Source organism: Symsagittifera roscoffensis, chromosome 2 (genome assembly GCF_963678635.1).
Source record: "Symsagittifera roscoffensis chromosome 2, txSymRosc1.1, whole genome shotgun sequence".
Taxonomy (NCBI): Eukaryota; Metazoa; Xenacoelomorpha; order Acoela; family Convolutidae; genus Symsagittifera; species Symsagittifera roscoffensis.
In genome coordinates, this window is record NC_087063.1 from 8,072,693 (window position 1) to 8,100,043 (window position 27,351).

The 27,351-nt window shown below is 31.7% G+C and overlaps 2 protein-coding genes across 8 annotated transcripts in view; both read left to right on the top strand.

Moving 5' to 3' along the window:
• LOC134840114 (prefoldin subunit 2-like) overlaps positions 1-27,351 on the top strand; it is a 463,905-nt gene that overhangs the window by 236,517 nt on the left and 200,037 nt on the right. The window lies entirely within an intron of this gene.
• The window catches only part of LOC134840526 (dual specificity calcium/calmodulin-dependent 3',5'-cyclic nucleotide phosphodiesterase 1C-like), a 188,055-nt gene that overhangs the window by 32,785 nt on the left and 127,919 nt on the right, over positions 1-27,351 (top strand). For 2 of the 7 annotated variants that reach the window (XM_063856394.1, XM_063856396.1), the window contains one exon: positions 25,617-25,634. The exons of 1 other annotated variant lie outside the window; for it this stretch is intronic. In XM_063856394.1, the coding sequence (XP_063712464.1) occupies positions 25,617-25,634 (18 nt within the window). Of the gene's footprint in view, positions 1-7,726; positions 8,449-17,376; positions 17,425-21,008; positions 21,357-25,113; positions 25,133-25,616; positions 25,635-27,351 lie in introns of those variants that run through there. 4 more of the 7 variants (XM_063856401.1, XM_063856393.1, XM_063856400.1 and 1 more) reach the window with 4 other exon arrangements.

A 27,351-nucleotide genomic window follows, 5' to 3' on the forward strand; every position in this document is an offset into this window, starting at 1 on the left:
AACGCATAAGTGGAGAATTCATCCGTCTTAGAAATCGTTCCAAATTGGTTGTAAGAAGCCTAATTGCCATAATTGATTTGTTAAAAGGAGCGAAATCTATTGTTTTGTACTTTATATGGCGTGTGGGGAGATGATTTTCATAGAAAAATTTTCAAATTTTAGAAAAAAAATTTTTTTCATTTTATTTTATTTCATTTAATTTTTTTATGTTGTTTATGTTATTACGGCTCCATAAACGTTAAAAGGCAGTCGGAACTTTCAGGGCTTTGCCCTGATACGAGCAGTCTTGTTATTTTTTCATTCTTAGACTGTCCATCCTCTACGTTCTGTTTTACAGGAAAACATGCTTTAGGAAGTTTTAAAAGAAACCAGACTGCTCGTCTCAAGAAGGTGAAGCCCTGAATTTTCCGACTGCCTTTTTATGTCTTTGGAGCAGTAATAACATGAACAAATTAAATGCAATAAAATAAAACGAAATCTTTTTTCTTTAAAGTGTGAGTATTTTGTAAAAACCATCTCCCCCCCCACGCCATATAACGTACAAAGTGATGGATTTACAATAAATGATTTGATACTAAATATCTCACGTTGCTAAATCTATCACTTTGTACTTTATATGACGTGTGGGGGGATGATTTTCACAAAAAAACTCATATAAAAAAAGTTATTTTTTGATTATTACATTAATTTTTTTCATGTTAATGCTGCTCCATAGACTTTAGGAGGCATTCGGAATATTCAGTGCTTCACCCTGATACGAGTAGTCTTGTTTCTTTAAGAAATTGAGCACAACCGCAAAATTGATGTGTCTTGTAATGTCAAATCAGCTTCTAGTTATTAATTTCAGTCCAAAAAATTCCTCTTTTAAAAAATCGATATTTATATTCAGTTTGATAATGATTCGCAATTCTTTGTGTTCTATACGCTATCAACTTGAGATCCTGCTTTCAAAACTTCGTAATATTTTTGGGCGCCTGTCACAAAACTCAAATATGTCTCTGTCTTAACTGCTTCTAAAGATTTTAACTGGAAATACCCTCTTGATTTCTGCCGCAATGCTCGATGAACGCAGTTCTGCTTTACAAACATTGTCATTGGTTTTTTTTTGCTTTCACAGCCCGGGTTGAGCTCACGTTTTGAACCATCGGAATGTCTTTCAGTTTTGCTGCCACTCCTTTGCAACTAAAAACCTGGAACCCCGATTCAAGTTCTGCATCTTGGTTCCCATTGTAAGACCTTAAAGTAGATCGAAAATAACTTGGGATTCAAGATCCCTTCAACCGGATCTCTCTCTCTCTCTCTCTCTTTCATTTGTTTTTGTTACAAATTGTCGACTGTTACGAATTTTCGCCTCACGCTGTCATTCGATCTAAATTATAAGTAACTCTAAACTTCCTATCGTTCTTTTTTTCTCGCTCAAGTTACCCAATTTTTTCATTGTTCCCTAAACTTCTTCCCGGTTCTGCCAGTCTAACACTCTCAATAATGCTTAATAATGGTTTCACTGGAATCACAAGTGAGAATCACAGTTCAGATCACAGCATAGTGATTCTCGAGGTCCTCTGATGTCTTCGTGCTTCTCGGGTAAATGTTTTTAGACTCCTAGTTTCATTTTATCCAGTACTACAAGCACCTCGAGTTTTTCAAGTTTCTCCAATAATGCAAGTTCTTCAAGCTTGTGAATTACCACCAACTGCTTGCAATCTGCATGATTATCCGGTACCACAAGCTCCCCGCTCATCATGACTTTACCCAACGATACCGGGACCCAACGCTGCAAATTAGTATAGTAATTCATAACCGTTATCATAAATTACGAAATCTTGAAAAAAAAAAAGAAAATAGTATCAATGTTATAAATAAGAGATGGGGAAGGGATTTCCGCTGATCTATCAATTTGAAATCTAACTAAAAAAATTAATTTGTGTAGATTCTGACAAACACTATATTTCCGACTAGAACGATTTTTCGCTGAAGTTAAATTTAGTTAAATTATCTAGCTATACTTCTGTAATCAAAGAAATTTCTAATCTGATGTGGGCGAGATCAAAGCAATTTCCGCTGACCTCTCAATTTTATCTCTACTTTGTAAAATTCATCTTTTTATCTAAAATTAAATATTAAAATCAAATAGAGCGAAGCATGTGTTGCTCAGGTATCTGATTTTTTTTGTCTTTTCTTAAAATCTAAATTAAAAACAAAAAAATTCTACATCACGTAGTTCTGAATCCACAGACAAATGATGATACACTTTTTGCAAATTAAATGCTTACAACTTCTTGCAAAAAAAATTGCAAAATAATAACAAACAGCAGTTCTGGGAAGTTGGCCAAAGTCTTAAATCAATTTAAAACCGAATTGCTTTTCGTTCCAAATATACGCTTTTTTGAAGCAAACTATGATAAATTGGATGTACTGCTTCAGCAACAAAACTTGAATCTCTAAAAGTTTTTTGTTCTAACAGAAACTTGGCTTAGGGACATATCTAGTCGTAACATTTTTGGCAATTGGATTTTGAGCATATAGCTACATATAACAAATCCAAAGCTAGGGGTGGAGGAGCAGCATTGCCATCTGGGAAAAAAACGTTTTGAAAATTGGGAAAAGTACAGCCTCAAAAGATTCCAAATTCTTATAGTCTCGACGATCTATAACAAACAAACTTGTTTCTAACTGCAATTTACAAGTCGCTCAGTGCAAAATTGACCCTTTCCTTAAAATTGTATTGACATATATGTTTGAATTAAAATTTGACACTAAAGATAAAAGTATAATAAGTGAAGACTTTAATATAGATGTATCTGTGGTGACAGAAGATAGCACTCAACTCATTGAAAAAATGGAGTTGCTTGATCTTATTCTGATATCTGGACAAAATGACGGCACGCGTGTTACACGGATCTCTCGAACAAGCATAGACTTGGCCTTGCAAGTTCTCCATGCGCCACTGAACTTATTGAACACGCAATCACTGATCATAATGATGCTGAAGTTGACTTCATCATTGGACTCATAAAAATGTGAGAAGGAAGATTTTTACAGTAGAACTTTTACGGGAAAACCGCAAAAGCTGGAATTTAAAATTGAGTTCAACTGGTGTTTACAAGAAAAGCTATTCGAAATTGATTTTAAGTCAGTGAGAATGATTTTGACGAAAAAACTGAGTTCCTTCAGCATCAAGTTCACAGCACTCTAGATGCAATACTATTGTTGTCAAAAAAAAAAATCAAAAATAAAAAGTGAAGCTGGATATCGAATAATATCAAAAATACGGGTGCTAAAAAACACAAATTACTAAAAGTATATCAAAATTAAGATTCTTTAGAGGCAAAGCAAAAGGTGAGACAGCAAACTGTCAGAGTCAAGAAAATGGTGTCGGAAAATAAAAAAAAATTGTACAATGGTCTATACTTTGAAAAAAAACTGAACAATCCAAAAAAACTTGTTGATTTTGGGAAGGAAATGGAAGGCCATCATAAAAATAGTTCAAAAACCGAAGAAAAACCTTATTGTAAGAGCTGAACGAAAATGTGTCACCTGGGTTTCAAAAAAAGAGTGATTTTTCAAAAGTTTTTGCAAATTCTATCTTCATGTGAACAATTGATGAACAGGAATTTTATAGCACAAAAAAGCATTTACCCAACAAAAAATCTGAAAATGACTTGAGTCTGTCAAGTGGTCTAATCAAAAAATTAATCCTATTATAACAGCACATTTGACCAGCTATTTCAACCAGATAATCAGCGAAGCATTTTTATCCCAAGTATCCTAACACAGATAAATCAGTTTTAATTTTCAAGGAAAGGAGACAAGTCTATTCAATTCAATTATGGGCCTACTTCATTAGTTCCTGATATAGGACAAGTTTTCGAAAAACTTTTATCGAAGCGATTAATCGATTGTTCCAATAAGTTTGACCTCTTGAGCAAAAAACAGTTTGAATTTTGCAACAGACGCTCTACAATTATTGCTATTGTGGAAACTTTACAGAATCTTATTTAAAGCAAAAGCTTTTTCAAATTGGCACACTGCAACACAGTTAATGCGTTCTTTATGCAGATGACACTAATATTTATTGAACACTCAACGAAACTAAAGAACTAAAACAGATTTGGAACTAAAATCACAATGCGTAGAAAAAAATAAATTTACAACAAACGAACGAAAAAAACAGATAAAGATTACCAATGGAATAAAAAAATTGAAAGTTTTACCTACAACCACCATATTGAGGAAGAATATTCAACCGATTTCTTTTCATTTTTTATCAAACAAAAAAGTTTTTCAGCACATCTGTTGTCATTAGAATGTACAAGCAGTTTACACAACCAAAACATCAAAATTGGTGTATTAGTATATGAAGTTGCCAATAAAACGGCCTTGAAAAATTTGAACATACAACAAAAAATTTTAATTCGAATTGCGTTTCGTCTCAAGAAAACACAAGAAGTAAAGACAAGAAACAAACCGCAGGGAATTTGCTCAACTAAGTAAATTAAACTTATACGAGCTGCTGAATTTATTCTCTAAAGAAATAAGACGAGAACTTGAAAATGACAAAGTGAACAACATTATTTCAAAAAAATTAGACAAGTCACTCGATACCACTAGAAGAATAAAATCACTAACAACAAAAAATTTTGCTTGAAATAACAAAAATTAATCAGTGCGAATACGGAAACTGTATAATTCTCTAATTAATTCAATATGAATATCAAAAAAAAAATTTTAGACGAGCCTAACAATTCATAAAAAAAAACCTCATGCATAAAATTAGAGATACTTATTTTATTGCTTATGGCTACTTCAACAAATTGTTTCGGTGAATAAGTATTGAGATAGTTTTTTTAAATCGTTCAATCATAAAACGTTCACCCAAAAAAAACATCGTATTAATCGAAATAAAAAGCAATATGAAATATAGTTTTCAAGTCTGAAAACTGTTTTTTTTTTGCTACTTTTTTTTGCTCGTATAAAACAATATATTAATAAAATGCAAAACAACTGAGCTGTAAGATTTCGAAATTTCAGTTTTATTCTTCAAATTTATCTTTCTTTCCAGGAAAATGTAGAGATTAAACAAATAGGTCCAAATAAGATGGTACTTAATAGAAAGTTCTCAGCGGCGCTTCAACAGGTTGAATTACCTTCTGCGCTTGCTCAATTTGGTGCTTTTCTAATGATAAGTTTTCTACATTGTTGGATTATTACACATTTTGAAACAAATTTATTTTAAGTGCTGCTTGAGACGGTGAAAAACTGAGCAAGCACTGAACAGCGTTTGCATAGAGAACATATGCAGAGAATAAGAGAGCTCCTTTTTATTTCTGGTAGACGAACTGAACCAACTTTCGGTTCGAAAACTGAGCCAACTGCGACTAGATTGTTAAAGAGTTCAATTTATGATGAAACTTCAGACGTGCAAAGGGTAATTGTGTAGAGTGACACAATGTTCTAACTTGCAGGTTAATAGTCATGTTCTTCAGAATCGTTGTTTTTACATAGTGCTTTAACAACTTTCAATTCCAAAATTAAATCTTTGTTGATTTTTTATCTCTCTCTCTCTCTCTCTCTCTCTTTTTTTTTTTCTTCCTCTGCAATTTTTGACCCTAGTTTCATGGTGTTTCCTACATTAAGATGAAAAGTTATAGTGTGGGTAAAATTCTGGCCCCAGGCAGTGGTAGTGATTAGTTTCACAACAGTAAAGAGAAATAATCAAAGCAAATGCTTTTTTGATGCTTTGTGCGTTGAAATTCTAATGATATTCAGCTTGTTGATCCGAGAGAGTGAAAATGATAATTTGATATTTTCGCTTTTCCAAAAATTTTTTTTGGCCATATCCGTTGAAAACATTCTCCGTTTTGTTAATTTTGTGATTCATTCGAAATCATCAATGAAAAAATTTAAGGGGGAAATTTTGTCTATTTCATCAGAAAGTCACTACAGATCTGTTGTAGTTGCAGACTACATGATGACGTTTAAATTACACAGTTGGGACTATAATTTTCGGAAGCTAGCTTAGCTTGCTGAATTCACTTCAGTTAAATGAAATCAATTACATTGCTTCCACAAAGACCCTAAAATTTTGATTTATATATTTATTAAAAATTTATTCTCCAGTCATGCTGAAATTGATGTTCAAGTGCGTCCTAAAAATTTTCAGTCTAAACTCAACGCGTCGTTATGGCTAGTTTCCACTTAACACGCCATTTATTTTGAAGCTCTTCAATTTTTAGTTTTTACATTGGATTTGTTGAGCTGATTTTACAAGAATTAGATTTTTTTTGTTATCGGAAAATCTTTTAGTTAAAAATAATTTTCCGGTTTTTTCTCCTGTTTGAAATAATTTCCGTTTTATTTAGACGTTTTTTTTGCAAATTTGTTTTTCCACTAGCTCAAATTGGAGTCTTACAAAAAAAATCTGACCTTGGATGAACTATAAAACTACTTCTGTAGCTTTTATATACTGCAGAACGAAGGACTCCATTTTTCTTTATAAAACAGTTTAAACTCGCCTTCTTTCTTCAAACTGTCTTTCTTAAATTTATTCCTATGTTCTTTTTAATTAAATTTGTCCTTCCTTGTATCCGTTGTGTTGGATTTCTCATCTTAACGTAATACACTTACGATTTCAAATAAAATTTTGACGAACCCGAAAATTCAATACTTCTTGAAAATTAAATTTATTCGAGGCTGGGGCGTGTTTATTGAGAGGGCGGCCTCCTTTTTTCCTTTTCGGAATTCTAACCCACCTCCCCCCTTAATTCTCAAAAAAAATCTCCCTTGTTTGTGATTGTCATTTTTGGCTAACGGAATTCAAAAATTTTTCTGCTTCAAATTCAACTAAATTTTGCAGGAAAAAAATTGTAAAAAATTATCTGTTCTATTTCTCAAACTCAAAAATTTGAGCAAAATGTGTCATTTAATAATAGCAGAAGGGCATGGATAATTTCATTTTTCGAGAAAAAAGTGCGTCGTCAAAATTTCAATTTTATCTTTGAAATTGACCCTCCCCCCTTTTGTGCTCAAAATTTACAGAAATAGAGTTAACTTTTTGTGCTCTTAAGAATTTACAGAAATAGAGACATTGCGACGACTTGAAATAAATTTTTGAGTTCAAGAAACTCTTAATTCGTTATGTTTTTTCGACCTTCTGGTCGGTAGGTTGATTGGATCTATGTTTGACTGCTGATAAATTAACTTACTTTTCTATAAAAGGGGCGTTTTTACCCTTCATTGGGACAACAGTTTTATATTCAACCCATCCTAAAATTAATTGTCCTTTTCTGCCCCCGAGAGTAATTGTTTTAAAGCAAGCTGCTTTTTTTCTTTTTACGGAACTTTCCACTTTCGTTTATAAGTTAGAAAAACGATAAAAACTCAAAAAAAAAATCAAAATCTTCTTGCGATGCGATACCATTGTAATTTACTTGCAACTGATATGATAACTAATTACAGTTATCAATTTTTCCCAAAACCAAAATTTTATCAGCTATTTTTCCTGCTTCTAATCGCCTTCAAATCTTACAAGTCAATTTCAGATCCCGTTTCTAATTTTTGAACTAGTTTTAAGAAAGCCGTCACACTGTAATTCATTAATTCCGCAATTTTGACAAATGTTATAAAATTCTCGGGTTAATATGCCAACGAGCTCTAAATAATGGCTTAAAAGAGATATATACAGTCTATTGACCCTTTTTCTCAGATGTCTGAAGAAAAAGTCAATTTACTAAGTTATTCATGCATAACTTTTGGGCTAAATGATCTATTACCTTCGTTTCCATTTTTGCCTCATTGTCTTTATTTTCTTGACTTAATTTGCCCCAAGTATCCAATTTTACTACACAATATCCGCTTAATAAACTTATCTAATTATATTTACTGCCGCGGTCGTCAAAGCAAATTTGAAATTTTTACTAATTTGGACACTTAGTGTTTGTTTCCATCAATTCCATCCTCTCGCTACGGAAATTAGTTTCGAAGAAAAATAGAGAACGGAAAAAACTGGCAAGCCTGAGTCTCAAATTTATCGAGCACATCAATGCTCATCACTTCATCCGCAGTCTAATTTGACGGTTGCAATTCGATCCCAAATGGATAAAAGCCCTGCCAACCTTCCGGGTAAAATACATCGAGCCTCAATTGACTGTGGCAAAATGCGACCCAACTTAGTGCCCAATCATACCATGGGTGTCAAAATTTCAAACTACCCTCGACCTCGTCAAAAAACGTGCATATACTTTGTCAACCCAAGTGCGGCTAATTCAGTTGAGCTAATCGGCGAACGAAATTTGGGACCAATTGATGAAAATATGGAAGCGATTTCTACTACTTCTGGGAGACAAAATCGTCGTTTGTCGGAGGCGGAGCATAGGAGTCTAACAGTCGATCTTACTCCACAAACTATAGACGGAATTCTCCATAAGCTGATCGAAAGCGATTCGGAAGGTCAGTCAAGCGAACAATTAAGAATTTAGGAGAAATATATTTTTCTTTTTTTCTGGTTAACGACTTCTTTTAAACGGTAGGTGAGAAACGTTTAAAATTTTGAGTGAACAATTTTGAGCCAACAATTTTGAGCCAACAATTTTGAGTGAACAATTTCGAGAGAACAATTTCGAGTGAACAATTTCGATTGAACGATTGAACAATTCTTAGGACAAAAAATCTTCTATTAAATTTATAAAAGGCCCGCTTTTAATAACTTAACTAAAAATAATAGTTTTTTATGTAATTGCTTTTCATAAAACTGAAATGAAAAAAAAAAACACAAAGCAGACAATCAATTATTATTACTTTGATAGTCTTTTTCAATTCTGAGTTATCTTGCAAAAATGAAGACATGTTTAATACCTTTTAAAACGAAACTTTTGGTTTTAATGACATTCTCAGAGCAAAATTTCTAACATTCTCAGTTTTGTTTTGAAATTTGAAATCGGAATGATTTTTTTCTGTTTAATTACGCTTGACCAGGTTGTCGCTTGACGTTGGATCTCGTGAATACCAGTGACTTTAGTTTTGACTCAATTTTGTGACATATGCTCGGCTTTTGATGAAAGTTAAGAGACGTACCCAGGCATATCAATTGTTCAATAAAACTTTCCTCCGACTTGGCTAAGCTCTATTAAATTTGCCTTTGATAAATCGTTATAAAATTAGTTTGCTATTTGGTTTAGCTGTATTTTCTGTATTTTGGATTTTTTCTAAGATATTTAGAGAAGTTTATGGTATTAAACAAAATGATTTCAAAATTATTAGTTTTCTCATCTGTGATTATTTTATTAATTAGGTTTTGAATTAGATTTTACTTTTGCAAACTTTCTCATTTCATGAATTTTGCCATTTTTTCCATTTTCTGTCCAAAATGCGTTGTCGTCAAAATTTATATCCAAGCTGGGTTCAGGTAAGATCAAGTAGGAAATCAGGACGAGGATTTACATCATGCATTGTTTGCCCAAGTTTTGAATAATTAGGTAGAGCGCTGGTCGAAACCACTTTTTGATCAAAACTGGCATGTTAAGCCTGTTTGTCGGAAGTTTTTTTTCCCAAAAACTGGCAATTTGAGCCTGTTTTTGCACAAGTTTGCTTGCGGCGCAAAAGTTTTTGCAAAATATGGTATATAAATTTTCTTGGAGAGATTGAAAAATAAAATTGGTCCACCCATAAAAAGTTGACGAAATGTCGGCATTCTATGCCGACACTTCGTCAACTTTTTATCGGAGGACCGATTCTATTTTCCAAGTTCTCCAAAAAAATTTCGATAGACAAAATTTCGGTCAACAAAACTTCGATACACAATTATTTTTTATTTTTTAGAAAAAAAACAATGCGACTTTAATTTTGAAACTAGTGTTTTTTGTGCCTGAAGTGAGAAAATATTTGGAAGTAAGCATGAACCATTTTTAAGACCTAATTGATTATATTTTCATTTGCGAGATGAAAAAAAAATCCAAAAAAAAATCAATTTACAAATTCCATAACATCTTCAGGGAACGATACTCAAATTTGTCAGTTTTTTAGAGTCGAGAAAACGGAATAACTTTTATGAAGGTAATTTTTTAAAGTTTTTTGTACAAAATTTTATAAAGACAAACTTCGTTATCGAACAGCAAAAAAAATTGAAGCGACGAAAAAATCTATTTCTATTTTCACAAGTAGTTTTCAATTTTCAGAAAAAAAAACTTTTTTTTTATCCAATTTTTAAAAGTCTATCGAGAAGCTCTCAATCAAAAAGTGTTCTTGAAACTTAAAAAGATCTAAGACCATAAACTTTTTCAGCTTTGAAACTTCAAAAATTGAAGTTTAAAAAAAACAGTTTTTTTCTGTATTTCCTTATGATCCTTGGTTCTTTTCCAACTGCCTGGTAACGGTGTTTTTAAAACTCATTTTGATCTTCTTGTTTCGAAGAAGCGCTAGGTCAGTTTTGAAAACAGTTTATTCACAACAAAAAAAACTTTTCACTGCTTTACAAACAAGTTTTTCAAAACTGGTAGCTACTCCATTGTCTTTATTGCTCTAAAAATGACTAAAATCAAATCAAAATCCGTCATGAGAGGAATATTGCGCGTAAATCAGTGTTCCCTGCTTAATCTACTGTTACGAATTGTCGATTGTTACGAATTGTCGCCTGTTGCGAATTGTCGCATGTTACAGATTATCGCCTCACATCCGAAAACAATGCTCATTACAACTTAATGGTGGAAACAACAAGTACAAAAAACAAGTTCAAAGGCTCTGATATCTCAAAATCCAAAAAATTCAGGCATTATCACCTACTTTGATCCCTAATTTAAATTTTTTACGTAATAACAAATGACTGATTGTTATTAAGTCATAAACAGAACACCCAATGCAATGCGAGCGTTGTTTTTCTAAAACTAAAACAGCCTCTAAGCTTGACATCAAAAATTTGAGCTAATATATAACTATTTGAATTAGGATGTTTATTTTTGTTGATCCATGAAAGAGGTTTTGGAGAATTTTTCAAGTTTCTTGTTATTAAAATTAAAATCCTCAATTCAACAGTGAATTTCATTTTTAAGATAAAACATCTGGTTTTGAGAGATTACTTTATGAGCTCTTAAGTATCATTTTTTATCGGTTTACAGCAACGATTCTTCATCATATTACAAATCATCGATGGATGATTTGCATAAGATTGAGCTTGAAAAGGTAGTTGATAGATTTTACAATCTTCTTGTCGCAAAAAATATTCAGCCCATTCTCTTCTCAATTAATTCTATCTCACATTATATCGATATCGCAACTATTTAGCAAAGGAAAACAAATGTACATTTGGTCTCTACAAGGTTTTTTATTTATATTTTTATATGCTGATTGAAGAATTAGGTTTCGTCTTAAAAAGCAATTAGTTTCAAGAGGTTTCCTTTTCCTTACATTGGAAAAAGGCAAATTTATCGTAGATATTATCTACAGCCTTGTTGGCAAAGACATCCGTAGACCCTCAATTTTTAGAACTCATTAATCTTATCGAAAGGAAATTTTTCATCGACTTCAATTTCCATTTTGTTTAAAAATACAAATATTGACAAAAACTCATTGAAGAATCAGCTCTTTATAATTGAGATCAAATTCAGCTGAGTGTTTTTCTACCAAACTCTTATCTACACAAAATAAGAAAGCATTCAGTGTAATAGACAGGTTCGTTCAGTTGATGTTTCTTTAAATAGCATGACCTAAAACAAATTCCGATAATTGATATAATTTTAAATTGAACCCCGTCTCATTAATATACGTATATTGGCACTGAAGAAGAAAACTACGAAAAAATTTTCTCCAATAAAAAATTATTATTTTTATCCTTTAAAATTTTTAAAAATTCTTTCGGCGAGTTTTTTTGGTGGCTGATTGAAAACGTTGAACGCAAATTTTCACCAAAGTAGAAACCGGCACAACAACCAGTGGCGAATCTAAGATTTTCTCGAAAGAGGGGGGGGGGCGGATTTTTTCAACCTTTTTCTAGGTCGACCAGTATGATTTTCTGAGCTCTCTTTCAAATCACGATAAAAAACATATTTTGACCAAATATGAAAATTTTTGAAAAAAAAAACAGGCCAAAATGGGTGTTTTTAGAAACTTTTTGGAAAACTTTGAGATTTCTCGCTGAAATGAATGCAGATCAGTTTAATACGATAAAAGCTGAATTAATGTTTTGGGCCCTTTTCTATCCGAACAAAAACATCTCTGAAACATCTCTAAAAAGGAAAGCGTTCAAAAAAACTCTAAAAATGAAAGCTATCGGGATGAAACAGAGCTCACGTGGACAAAAAACATAGCAGCTAGTTTTTATAGTCAGAATTGAATTACTGACGAACGTAATCTTATTTTGAACCAACGTAAAATTTTTTCTTTGTCTTATTCACTACGTTATTTACTTTTTTGTCTATTTTAGTTCTCATCCGAAGAATTATCAAAATGTCTGTAAACGTTTAGGCAAGCTATCAAATTTTTCCCAGGACTTTTCCCAGGACTTTAGCCAATGGAATATCTCCCAAAAACGAATGCGCTGTTTGTTTTTGAATAATTTAATTGTTTTTGGAAATCAACTGGTGCTAAAATTTTGACATTTGTTCCAAATTTTAAAGTGGTCTCCAGTTTTCAAACTCTTCTAATCAGTAACTCATTCAAAACAAGCAGAGAACAACTTTCTTTTACTTATTTTTACCGGAACTTGCCCCGAGTTTACAAAAACAATATTCACACTTATACGTTACATTTTCACAGACATTTCATTCATTGAAAAATGAATAAAATATCTATGACTAGCACTTTCTTCATACTATAGAAAGGCTCTAGACCATTTTTATTTCTATGAAAATTGACAAGCTTTGTTTATCGGCCAACTCTTTCTTTGTTGGCCCGAAGTTACTTTCATCGGTCAATTTATCGGAAGTCTAAAACAGTGACAAATCAAGCCTGATAAAAATCTAGATTCGTGGCAAACACTAATTCAGGCCAGCTGAAATAATTCAGCTTTAAATAGATACTCGCTATGCATGCAGCTATTTGTACAATTAGAACTGAGTTTATTCTCACATTTGCTTCAAAAACTCAATTTGATGCGTGATGCATCAAATTGAGTTATTAATTCAATTGCGCATGCTCAAAAGCACACATACAAGTTGCTACGCCTCTTTAATAAGTACAAAAACGCTATAAAACGCAATTAAAATTAAAACGCAAATAAAAAATGCTTTTTAATTTCAAAAACTTATTTTGATCATTGATAATTTTGGCGGCAAATCGTAATTATTTTTGCTGTTTTGTTTTCAATTTTTTTTTCAAAATTCTCTCCTCTCCCCAATTAATTTGCTCGATTTTTATCCTTTTTTCTTAACGTGGTGGAAAATGTTCTTAACGTGGTAAATGTAACAGATTGGAAGTCTCCAGCTATCGTTATATAACAAAAACTATGAAAAACACACTTTTTGTTCCGACTTTAGATACGAAAGTGACGGAATATTTGTGCTCGGGGTGGGTTTTTTTTTCTTCAGACAAATTTTGACTTTTTAACCAGCCATTTTTGACGGAATTTTTAAATATCATTCGAAAGGTATTGTTTTCTTGAACTTGAATTTGAAAAGATATTTTACCTGTGATCATTTTTTTTGTAAAGTTATGGGGGTTTAAAGATTGCCATTTTGACCAATTTGGGACAATTAACGCGCGATATAATTCGCGCTATTAACGCGTAAGCGAGATTTAATCCGACTTAGAAATCGTTCCAAAATGGTTCAAGGAAGCTTAAATGCCATAATTGATTTGTTAATAGGCGCAAAATCTATCATTTTGTACTTAATATGATGTGTGGGGTGATGCTTTTACATAAAATCTCAAATTAAAAAAAAAAATTTTTAAATTTTTTAATTAAATTGAAACGTTTCATGTTATTAATGCTCCATAGACTTTAAGAGGCAGTCGGAACATTCAGGGCTTCGCCCTGATACGAAGAGTCTTGTATATGTCTGTTTTCGGACGATTTGTCAAACTACAACCGTTTTCAAGTTGAAAAAAAACCAACAAAAAACGAATTTTAAGCAAACATTCAGGCTTCCGTAGAAAATAAACCCTTAAAAATTGGTAGATTTAAGAGAGTGTTTTTGAACTTGTTTCTGAACACGAAGAAAATTTTATTCCAAATTTAAACAAGACCCTGTATCACGGAATCTTTGAATGTTTCGACTGAATTTTTTTTGTTGACTAATTTGAATTAAGATAATTGATGAATTTTTCAAAAACAAAATGAATAAATTTCCAAAAAAACGGACTTTTGAACATCATGCACCACAAGAAGCTATGTTAAATACAAAGAGATAAACTTTGTATATAGCAAAGTATTGGATAGATCAAAGGGCAAGCTTCAATCTAATTTGGAACGATTTCAAACAAGGATTAAATCTCCCATTTTTCGTTAAAAGCACGAAGTATAAGCTCGCACTAATTGTTCTAAATTGGCCATACTAGCAGTTTTTAAGCTCCCATAACTTTACAAAAATGATCACAGGTAAAACATTTTTCAAATATGAGCTGAAAACAACAGTGCCTTTTGCTTCATATGGAACTTTTGCCAAAAACTATTAGTTAAAACTCGAATTTTTGCTGAAGAAATCAAAACCACCCCGAAAACAAATGTTACGCCACTTTCTATATAAGTAAGAAGAAATTTTTTTATTACTGTCAATGAATGCTAAAAACTTTTTGAGACATTCATTTTTGAAATCCATGCAGCGCATTTTTATCTGGAAAGCAATTGTTGATGCCAAAAACGACTATGGAGCTAAATTTTTAAAAAGTTTTTCAACAATTTAAACATTTTTTTTAAAAACATAAAAAGTTTTTTGTAAAATTATTTTTTCAAAACATAAAAAGTTTTTTGTACATTTTTTTTTAAATTGGCGATTGGGAATATTATTTAGGAAGTGGTTTTTTTTAAACTGCTCTAATACTTTTTATTAAAGTTTCTATAAATTTAGGCTTATTCATAAATATTTTTTGGTTTCCGCTTTTCTTTACCATCAAGTGAAAAAATCATTCGTTTCTCCGCTCCCATTATTAGATGCCAAATCAAAAGGCATGTTTTCGTAATAGAAAGTTTGTAAATTAGGCAGTCATCAAAAAATGAGCCAATTAAAAAAAAGAAAAATTTAAAAAAAAAAAGAATTTTTCACAAAAAAAAGCATTTTATAAAAAACGTTGAACAAAACTTTCAATCTATTTTTGAAGCATTTCGTTTCAAATGAAGCGCAAAAGAAAGTTTCTACAACAGTTTCTCGCTGATTTAACTTAAGTTTTTGTCGATTGTCTAAAATTCCAGTTTCGAATGAAACTATTTTTATTCGATTGCTTTACTCGCTCGAAGCTAGACTAGAACTGGTTTTTCTCAACAATGGGCATATTTGTGAAATTTTTAAATTTTTTTGACAGGATGTGCTTAAATTTTATACATCAGACAACTAAATGGAAATAAAAAAGAAAAAAAACTAAAACAAAGTTTTTCACATGTTCCTTCACTTTTCTTGCAGATTTTGCTTTAAAAAATGGCGCAGTTGAAGAAGTTTTCTGGCAACTATACACAATAATTTAAGTCTTTTCAAATATTTTTTTCCGCACTCTTGAAAAACTTTGATTTTTCAGCCTTCTGAACACCTTTTTTTGGGTCTATTCGGTTATACTCCCTTAAATGGATAAATTTGGTAACTCAAATATCGAGTTGAAATTGAATGTGCGAAAACGAGTGAAGCAAACAATTAAATACCACTAGCGTGCATTTAGCGGCTGCTCGATTAGAAAATCTAGCAATAATTTTGCCATATACTTTTGTTTCTTAATGGACAGCTGCTAATTGCAAGCGAGTGGTGTTTAATTGTTTACTTCACTCGTTTTTGCGCTTTTAATATCAACTCGAAATTTGAATTGCCAAATAGATCTATTTAGGGAGGTACAGTAGCGTGCCGAGGGGTTGGGCGGTGGGGGCGACCCCCTAAATTCTGGTTGCCAAATTTTTCCAAAGGATCCCCCCTTTGGTATAACTTTATGACACCATTTTTCGCTGAACAACGTAAAAATTTTTCTAAAGGCGCCTTAGGCGCCAATATGACCAAATTTGAGGAGGGAGGGTGTGCCAAAAAAAGGGCAATTTTATGGTCAAAATTTTCCAAAAAGTGCTTAAAAACGCATTTTTTGGCTTGTTTTTTTAAAAAATATGCCTGCGACGCAGAAAATTTTCCACAAAATAGGGTCCTTATACTATTTTGGTAGAGCTCAGAAAACCCGATTGGTCAACCTAAAAAAAATGGTTGGCAAACTTTTGAAAGTTTTTCAAAAAACCGCAACCCCCCCTCCAAGAAAAAATTTTGCGCTCGCCACTGGGGGGTATAAACGAAAAGACCCCCTTTTATCGTCACTCTTGAACATTTTTACAGCACTGTTGTACCGAACCGCCTCCAGCCAATGGCTCTCAAGTTGTCAGTTCTGGGCCTTATTATCGGGCACCATGCGTTATTCCAGCTTCGGGTTAGTTAGCGTTCGGCTCACTTGGCAACAAAACTGACATTTTAAGTTAACGGACTGCGTGATGGGAGATATGTGCAAAAAAATTAAAGCAGATTTGTCGTTTCTTTTTTATTGCTGATCAAAATCCGGCATTAACCGCACTTCCGCCATAATTGAGAACTTTATCAGTGGTCGGTAGACTGTAGATTAGCATTTTTGTTTGATTAATTCTGGATTTACGATGCTGACACTTTTTAGAAGGCAACTGAGACTAGAGCAGTGAACGTCAAATGAATTACGTTTGTTTATCAATGTTTACTTTGCAATTAAAAACATAAAAGCCTTATTAAAGGATTCGATTCCAAAAAAACATCATATTGCTTAAAAAATTTGTCGAGCTTTCCAATAGCTCTAAACAAAAAATCCAAAAGACGTAATTGTGTTATTTTTTTTCATTAAAACAAGCCAACCGAGGAAAATTCTTCCTGATATATTTTCTATTTTTAACGTGTTTTAGCCAAGTTTACGTTGAAGAATTAGATTCCCTTTTAAAAAGCAATTATTTTGAAGGAGGTTATAATTCCCTTTATTGACGGGGCACCAAATTAATGTGTAATTTGTGCGACCATGCATGACAAGACAAGACATCGTCAGCATATATAAAAAGTCAAATTCAATTCTAATCTCAGCGCCGATTTCTTGAAAGATTTTCGTTTTCGTTATTTCAATTTTCACCTTTCAAAGCGAAAAAGAAAAAGAAAGAAACAAAAAAACTTTCTTTAGTTTCAGCAAAGAAAAAGAAAAAAAAATTTTATTGTTTTTTCAATTTTTAAATTATCGCGGCCAACTTTCCCGTTACTTTACTCATAAAACAGACCATACGCATAACAACGACTTTTCAATTCCAGGAAGGTTTGTTCGGTCTTATTTTTTGGAAATGAAAATTATATTAAAGCAATTATCAATACCATAGTTAGCCATATTACTTATCAAACTGTCGGTCTGGCTTGTGATACCTTGAAAATTTTGATTCAATTCAAAATATAACTTTTTCTTTTTGTTAATAGTCTGTAGAATAAAGTTGTTAACCAAAATTTTATCTCTTCGAATCACCGTTCTAACATAGGAGCACAAAATTACAAGACTGCTTGTATCATGGTGAAGCACTGAATGTTCCGACTGCCTATATGGAGTATAAGGTATATGAAGTAATATTCGCTAGAAAAAATCGATGTAATTAAAAATATGTGTTTTCAAATTTTTTTGCGAAAATCTAAAATGTAAGGTACAAAGCTCTATGTAAAATGTTGCATGTAGCACAGAAAGAAACAGATCAAATAGCATGCATGCTTTAATTCAATTTGGAAGATTTCTGAGACGGACCTATCGGCCTACGCGTTAATAGCAAACAATATGACGCGCGTTAACTATCCCAGATTGTCCAAATTTAATTCCTCATAACTTTACATTACCAATCACAGAAATTCCGTCTAAATTTTGCCAGTTAAAAAATCTTAAATAAAGATGCTAGTTAAAAGTCTGGAAAAACACACCCGAGCACAAACATTCTGTCCTTTTCCTCAAAAATTGGAACAAAAACCCCTTTATTAATAGTTGTGCTTTGAAAAACCGCGAGCTTAAGTTTTTAACCTATAAAAAGAACGAATTTTGTTACGTTTTTTTTTTTCATTTTTCTCTGCAACTCTTTGAAGTACTCAGATGGAAATTTCACAAGAATACGCTAAAGGCAAAACTGACTATTTGTAAAGAGAACAAAATCGTGTGCGTATTTTGTTCTGAATTCTAAAGAAAAGCCCATAAATTTAATCAATTTTGTAAGCGAAATTCTCATAGTAAACTGTTGGCAAACTCAAAAAAAAAAACTGACAAACTGTAAAGTAACGTTTGTCGGCACATAACTTCTAACGCATTTTCAGCACAAACCGAGCATTGAAGAAAGTGGGTTCCACAATTTGTAAGTGAATTTCAAGTTCTTAGTGATATCTGCAAGTTGCTAGCGGATTTCAAAATTTGTTATTATATTTCACGTTTTGTTATTGAACTAAATTTGGAAACAACTTAGCCTGAGTAAAAAAAAATTGATCAAACAAACAACTGGGAGTCAGTTAAATTTAAAAAAAAATTAATTTTGGAATCGTCGTGGAAATAAATGGGCAGTCATAATTTCAGGTCTTCAGACACTGGTAATCTTTATATATTTGATGTACACCAAAACTACTAAAAAATATGCTTTAATTTTTTTTGAAATTTTCTAAGTTGCTTCTCACGCATCTATAAAATATCTGAAAATTATATCACGGGTCTATTCAATGTTCCTATTTTTGAAGAAACTGATGGAATGTTTGTGCTTTTGTGTGAGTTTTTTCTCCAGACAAGTTTCGACTTTTCAATCAGCCTTTTTTGGCGCAATTTCCATAAAGAATTAGTCATCAAGATGTTTCACCTGTGATTTTTTTCTTAAAATTAGGTGGTTTAAAATATGCCAATTTGAAATAATTAAAGCGTGATAACTTTCGCGCTGTTAACGAGTAAGCAGGAATTTAACCCGGTTCAGAAAACGTTCCAAGAATTGACGCATGCTTTTTGGTCTATACAACTTATTGCTATACGCAAAAAAAGATATTCTTTTGAGCTTTAAATAGCGTATAAGAGGCGGTTGGTTTTCCAAAATTTTTTTTTTAATTATGAAAAGATTCGTCAATTTTTTTGAAATAGAACATTACTACATAGACGTCAGAAGGCAGTCGAAATTTTCTTGGCTTTGCCCTGATACGAGCAATCTAGGTTGTTTCATATGCTCAAAATCTTATCACTAACTAAAAATTTTGTTTGAAATACAAAATAATTACATAGTTAAATTGCTGGAATCTAAAGACAAATGCTCAAAAAATGAATATAAAAAAGTTTTTGCTATCCGCGTTTAAAAAAGCATAATTTTCTGATTTTTCTTCAATTTTTTGGAACAAAACCGTAGTGAAACTAATAACCATTGATCCCCAATTATCAATACCTTATACTATCAATGATATCCGTAGTGATTTGTTCTTGATATCATTATTGTTCCGATCATTTGAAAAGTGGGAAGAAACTTTGTATTAGGGTGTGTTTTAGTTTTTTTTATTTTTATTATCCACGCAAAATCAGGTACCACAAATAATTTTCGGACTGGAATGAGTGATATATCATATTAAAGCCCTTTCAGTCGTCGTTTGAACCATATTAAAAATTTCCAAAAAATTTTTTCTAGTGTCGAGAAAACCCGGTTTGAATTTTTTTAATTTTTCGTCTGAATCGAGCGAATAAATCAAGCGAGCAGGCTTACAACAGCTAAAATGCCTAATTTATGCTTGAAATTTTAACTTAATTTTGAGCAAATCAAACTAGTTTTTGAAGTTTTTTAGCTGCCTTTTATGGAAATCAAAAACTTTCTGCAAAAAAATTTAAAAATTTTTTTTTTTGAATTTTTAAAATTTTTTCAGGTCTTTTTTCTTCAAAAATTTTTGTCCAATTTGCGCATATTACTATGACCGTCTTATATGCTCAAATTATTTTTTACTTCAAGTTTCTTATCACACCAAACAGAAAAACTACACTAATTTGGAATTTTTTTTTCTAAACTATAGTTTTCTAACGACCATGGTCGGAACATTCTGTGCTACTTGCACAATAACCAGCTATCCTTGTTGTTTTTAGTATGAGAGCGATGAAGAAAATTGGGGATTCAAAAACATTTCTCCAAAAATACTCTTAACATGTAATTGATAATTACTAATGTCCACAAAAAACGCTGATTCAGCTAATAAAATGCAAAATGGAGAACTTAAAGCGGATTTTGCGACAACTTTTACAATTTGTTTTTGATTTCGCAAAAATTCTGATCTCGTGTTTATTTTTTCGAGCACTTGCAATCATCTTTAGAATCTAATATATCTGAATCAAATTGATAATTGATGGCAAAATGGGTATAGATAAAACGATCTGTTGATGTTTCCGTATCTAATTTTTTTTAGATACTTTTTTCACTGCGTGAATGAACTTTTATTAAAAGATAATTCTCCTTTACTTTTTTTGTTTCGATTAAACTTTTGTGTTAATCAAATCGTAAGACAAGCGAATTAATAGTCATTTAAAGAGTTGAAGCTATATTTATATATCATGGCTAGGAAAGTCAGCATAAAACTCTCTTGGATAAATTTTTGCTCTTTCTTCTTAATTGTGACCACAACCTTAAGACTCTACCATTTTTCAAGTTTTAATACGACAACAAGCATTTGACCATTTTCATTATTATGTTTTTAAACGCAGATAAGCGACAGCTTTTCTAAAATACACGTTTTGACACTTATGAATAAAATGAGTAAGTTAGTTTTTGTTATTCAAAATTTACTGCAATAAACTTCAGTAGAAGTTCTGGCAGTTTCAATCTTCTATTTTTCTGAGGTCAAAATAAACTTATTAAAGAGTCATCAAACCTTATTGAATCGTAAACATTGCTATCAGCTGCAAAGTTTGTTGAAGTTATTAAAACCAGAAGTCTAGACTAGTGAATGCACACGCAGTCTCATTCCAAAGTCAAATCAAGCCAATATTTCCCGGACTTTCATCATTTTTTGGAACCTTTTCTTGACAATAAGCAATCTGAGCTCAGTTTCAAGTTAGTCTATTATTAACAAGTTCATAGAATGGAGAAAACGTGATAAAGAAGAATCAAAATTTCGTGGCTCAATGACAAAGTGACTTACTTTTTATTTAATATCATTTTTCTCTAACTCTTCTGCGAACCCTAAGCGGTGTTATGGAGATCAGCTTACATTTCATTGAGGGTTAGTCTTTCTTTTGAAAACCAAGAGTTAGGAGGAGATTTCACATGCATTTTAGTTAAATAATTGCTACAATATTTTTAACTATCCAGTAAAAGTGAGCAAAACTCTATCCTTTTTTGTTCAGACTGCTTCTCAAAGAGGAAAAAATTATGAAAATATGGCCTATAAAGGATTTTAGAGTTTCAAATAAGATATGCTACAGATTTTGGTGTCTTTCAAAAGCACTTTGGAAATTCTTTCATTCATATTTTGGAATGCTCTCGCTGTTTTGAAAAAAAAAACAGCTCTCACGATTTTTATAGACACGTTTTTGAACGCTGAATACAGTGCTGATTTCATTTAACTGGACACTACGATAAACGTTAGAAAATTCAGACGCGTTTTTCTCAAAATGGGTTGAGACAAAACAAATTGAAGAATACAAACGTTGAGATGATTTTTACCAGAATTAACATGGTGCACTTTTTTCAAAGTTCTCTGCAAAAATTGTTCATTGTTTTTTAAATTATCAAGATTTACACGGAAACTACCAAGTTGAGTGATTAAAAAGTTATATCAAAAGAAGTCTCAACAGAGTTCAACAACTTTTTAGAGCTCAAAAATCTTTTAAGATTTCCAAAGATTTGAACAAGAAAATATATTCTTGGTTGATAGCCGAAAAAGGTCTTTTTTACTATAGAAAAATCAAAATCTATGCGTAGAAACAAATTTCAAATTTTTAAAAGTTTTATTCTTCTCGAATTTAGTTGGACTATGTGAGAGGCTTCTTTTGGTATGATTTTCTCCTCAATTATGGTCGAAAAGCCAAAAGGACCCTTTTTCCCGGAAAATTTTGGTTTTTAGTGATTTTCGAAGCAATTTTTCTATTCTCGTTCTATTCGCTTTTTTTCAAATCTTAACCCAATTTGAGAAAAACTCGTTTGAAAGTTTGTTCGTTTTGTCCGGATAATTTAAATTAGCTCCGTACTTTTATAATTCTTTTTGCATGATTGACACTAGTTTCATATTTTTCCACGCGGAACTTTAAAAACGTCTTAAACATCATGAAGTTACATAAAATTTCCTGCTCTGAATCTGTTTATTTTTAACTGAATAAGATTGTTTTGTTTTTTTTTGTTATTTTTATGCTGCAATTTTTTTGGTGGTTTGCATTTTGATTTGATTTTGACTTTTGAATCTTGGTTTTAAGAACCAAACAAAGTTTCTGTTTTTTGGGGACATTAATTAAATTTTGTACTTTTTTGAACTTCATTCGAAGCTTTTAATGGCCCTTCAATACAAAAAAGGAACAAAATTGCTAGTATCAGGACAAAATCCTGAATGTTCCGACTGCCTTTTAAGGTCTATGAAGCAGTGATAATATGAAAAAATTATGGTAAAAAAAGAAAAAAAAATTTAATTAATTTTTTTTTATATTTAAAATTTTTTGTGAAAATCATCCCCCTACACGCCATATAAAGTACAAAGTGATAAACTTCGCTATAGTAACAAATCAGTTATGGCAAATAAGCTTCCTTCAACCAATTTGGAACGATTTCTAAGACGGATTAAATCTCCGCTTACGCGTTAATAGCGCGAAATGTATCGCGCATTAATTATTCCAAATTGGCCAAAATGGGAATGTTTAAACCACCATAATTTTAGAAAAAATAATCACAGGTGAATTATTTTTTCAAATTTAAGCTCAGGATCAAAATAATTTTTGAATGATAAAAAAGTTTTCGTCAAAAATGGCTAGTTGAACAGTCGAAAATTGTCTGAAAAAAAAATACCACCCCGAGCACAAATTTTCCGTTACTTTCGTATCGGAAGTCGGAACAAAAACAGCTTCACTTTCAAAAGTGGAATTTTATTCTAATGACTACCACTGGTCGTTCGTGAAAGAGCAGAAAATGGATTTTTTAAAAGTTTAGTCTCGTTTCTACATTTTGCAGCTCAAATACAGCTCTGAGGATAGTATAACTATTGGTTAAAACAAACAAAAGTAACTCATTGCTGTTTAACTAGCGCTACCTTCAATTGCTAGAAGTGTAATTGTAGAACAAAAGATGGAGAAATTATCATGGGAAACTTAGGATAGTTCATTATAGAAATCAACAATTTGGCGCTGTTTATTCTCAATTCACTTGCACCAAATTCAGATTATCCAGATTAAAGCAAAAAAATTCAGACCGATTTTTCTCGACAGCAAGAAAAATGTTTGAAAATTTTTTTGCAATGCGAAACGCGATTGAACAATTATTTTTTTGTTACCTGATTCGGCGCCATCTGACCTTCGATGGTTTGAACAAAAACGCAATTTTTTTTCTTATTTTTGGTTTAAAAAAACAATAATTTTGAAAGTATTCTGGCTCTAAGCTGGCCGTTCGATGTCCTAACCAATAGTTTAAGTAACAAAGAGTTGCCAGACAAATGAAAATAGCCAATTTCAAGAATCATATTCTAATTAATGAGTTTAAAAATTAAGGGGAGAACTGAGTTGAAATACTTTTTTTTTTTTTTCAGGATTTTCACATTTTTTCCAGAGCTATCAAAGAGTTTCAGCTAGTGGGAGGAGCGTTTTGATTTCAACTTTAGTCTTTACTTAGTTCACGCTTGCTTATTGTGTATCACTTCATGGGATATCAAGAGCGTATATGTTATTGCAAAAGTATGATCATTTTGACAGTTTTCTATACATAATATTTTCAACAAAAACTATTGCAGTGAAAATTGAACTCGAAATTAATCTCAACGTGTTGATAATTTATATTTAGAATAAAAAACAACATTATAATTCGATCAGCAAATTTTTATCGTAAAAAAACAATATCAAGCATACACATTAGTTTAAACATTCAACTATAGTCCGAATGAACTTTTTTGGCTAACAAAAAACGTTTGTGTAAGCTCTAATCAACCAATTTTATCTCAGACTTTGCAGACTTTGATCAAATAATTTTTTTTGCGAGATTGTTTAGCCGTGGAAACAAATTTGGCAAAACTGGTGTTAAAATATTGTAAAAAAGTAACAAAATAGCTAAATCTATTAGAAAAAATCAATGTTAAATCATGTTGTTTTTTTCAGAGACCAAAAATTTAACATTTGGTTTTTAAATTGAAAAGATTTCAAAAAAAGAACTGATTAATACTTAGACAAATGCCGTTTAGGGTTTAGACGTTTATTGTTTCGAATTTTGAAGAAAGTAAATTATAAGTAAGCTCTGCGTTTTTCAATTAGATTAAAATTGACGATAAAAATAATGATTTTTAACGTCATTTTTTTCATAGCACAGATTTGAGTCCAAAATTTTTTTTTACTAGCAACCTTTTTTGAAAAGTGGCAGAGGTTTAAAAATTGCTAAAGTGACCATGTTCTGGTTTAATTTATGCGCGCTTTGAATTTTTTGTTATTGATTCTGGAACCGCAACGCTAATTAACTATGCGTAGAGAATTTAACTTTTATTATCTTTTTCTCAAGGTTGTATTAAATTAAAATGAGGCTCAAATCGGTAATTTAATTTGCATATACTGTCTCAAACTTTCATATTTCGTATTGGAAGACCATAATGTAAAGTTTATAAAAAAATTATATTTACCGAGACCGGTTAAAGAGCAGTCGGAACATTCGTCGCGTTTCCTTGGTACGAGCACCCGTGTTTATTACAAATTAAATTTCTTTTTGTCTACCAGGCTGTTTTTCTTATTTAAGACAATTCATGGGATTTTTTCTGCAGTACTTTCTGTGTTAGCCAAGAAAGAAAAACCCTAAAAAGACAACTGAATGAACTATTCCGTAAGTTTGCTTTCGATCTAGTATATAACTGAAACTTTGGTTTACTGAATGCAACCCAATGTTTTTACAAGTCTCGGATTTCAGAAGATGTCACAGCATAATTTCACCAAACTGATTCTCGTCCACCGGAGTGCGGTCTGTATTTAGTCAATCGCGCATTCAGACTATATTAACCAATCGGTATCGAGGCAAGATAGAAATGTATTTCATTTCTTCCTTGCCTCGATTCTGATTGGTTAATACAGTGTCTGAATACGCGGTTGTCTAAATACTGCTACGTAACCTCGTCCACCATATTTTGTGATCAAAATGGGGCGGGCTGTATGTTCATATTTATTCTACTAAACATTAATAAAGAAGGTTGCCTGTAAAAATTTTCAAAAGAAAAATAGTTCAGTAAACCATTTTTCTGAAGAAGCTATTCTATCAAAAGAGGAAAAATAAGGATTCTAAGCAATGTTTCACTTAAATGTTTTACTTTTAGAAAACCTTGAAACAGACGGTAAGTCAATAGTGTTCTAGTGTCAATTAATTTTTTCCCGTTTTCATGTCAAGTCTGATTCCTATAATAAAGCACGATAACCCTCGAATAACCAATAACTTAGTTTATAAGAAATTAATCATAGAGCTTATCACAATATCAGGAAATTTTTTTCCCACTTTCGAAGAAAATGATAGAATATTTGTGCTCGGGGTAATATTTTTTCTCCAGAAAAATTTGGACTTTTCATGTAGAAATTTTTGACGGAATTTCTATATATCAGCTAAAAGGAATAGTTGCCTTGAGCTAAAACCTAAAAAAGTACTTCACCTGTGATCATTTTCCCCAAACTTATGGTGGTTGAAAGATTGCCAGTTTGACTAATTTAGAAAACTTAACCAGCGATAGATTTTGTGCTATTAACGCATAATTGCGGCATGAGACTTGGCTGATTTATTACTGTATGCGAAGTGTATCAACTTGTATTTTATTTAGCGTAAGTATGTAGTTTTCAAAAATTCAACATTTTGTTTTTTATTATTTTTTTAACTTTTGGTTTTGTAAAAAGTTATTGCTCTTAACCGGTAAACAAAAAGAGTTTTGTTTGGTTTTTAAGGTAAAACTACGAAATAACAAAGCGAAACAAAACATTTGTTTTTGATGAGCATTAAAACGTAACATGATGAAACAAAATAATTTTTTCTATAAGCGTAAAAAATTTAGTTGTCTAGCTTAGTTTAGTGTTACGTAAACATCAGAAAGCAAGTGAATTAATGAAACATGTTTACTTTTTAAGCTACTTCTTAGTTATAACAGCTATTATTTTTCATTATTTCAAATTTCAAAGAAAGTTACGGAATATTTCTGCTTGGGTGGTTTTTTCCTCCGAACAATTAGCCTCTTTGAACGGAGTTTTTACAGTATCTGAAGTCGAGTAATGTATTGTGCACAATTTTCATAAAATTAATTTTAACCTCTGATCAATTTTGAAAAATTATCAGGGTTTATGAAATTGTCAGTTTGGTTAATTTGGGACAATTAACGAGCGAAATGCATCGTGCTATGAACGCGTCAGCGGCTCTTTAAACTACTCGCTTCAAATTGAAATGAGGCATGCCAGTTTATCTAATTCAAAAGTTACTCTATGTTAAACATATCATTTTGTAATTTAAACGCTAGGGGATTGATTTTACCACATCAAAAAAGTGGTTCAAATGTTTTCCCATTTTTCAAACATTTCCTCAATTGTTTTTAACTCAAAGACTGCCCCATGGAAATAGAGGACAATCTGAAATACAGGAGGTCCCCTGGTACGACCATTCTATCGCTCAAACTCTTTCTGATTTCAATTTCAGTCCAACTAATCGGTTCATGCAGATGCTTACATTTTGAAATAAAGTTAATCTCCAATTGTGAAACAAGTAAATTTTCGGTAAAGGTGAGCAAATATACTTTTTTCAACTGAAACTATGGTCCAGAAACATGTAAGAAAAAGAAGAGCAATCGATTAACTCGTTGATGCGCCCTGATGCAGGCCTTGTCTTTTACTTTGTAGCTTACATTTTAAGACAGTTGTAATAGGATTGGAGCGTAAAAATTGCAATTCAAAAATCCAACTAGCAATCAAAATGGTACATACAATCTTTGAAAGTAGGTACCAAGAATGGAAACTAGTTTACTAGTTATGTTTTTCCAAGACAACCTTATGCCTTTCAAAACGTCTATACAAGTTTTTACT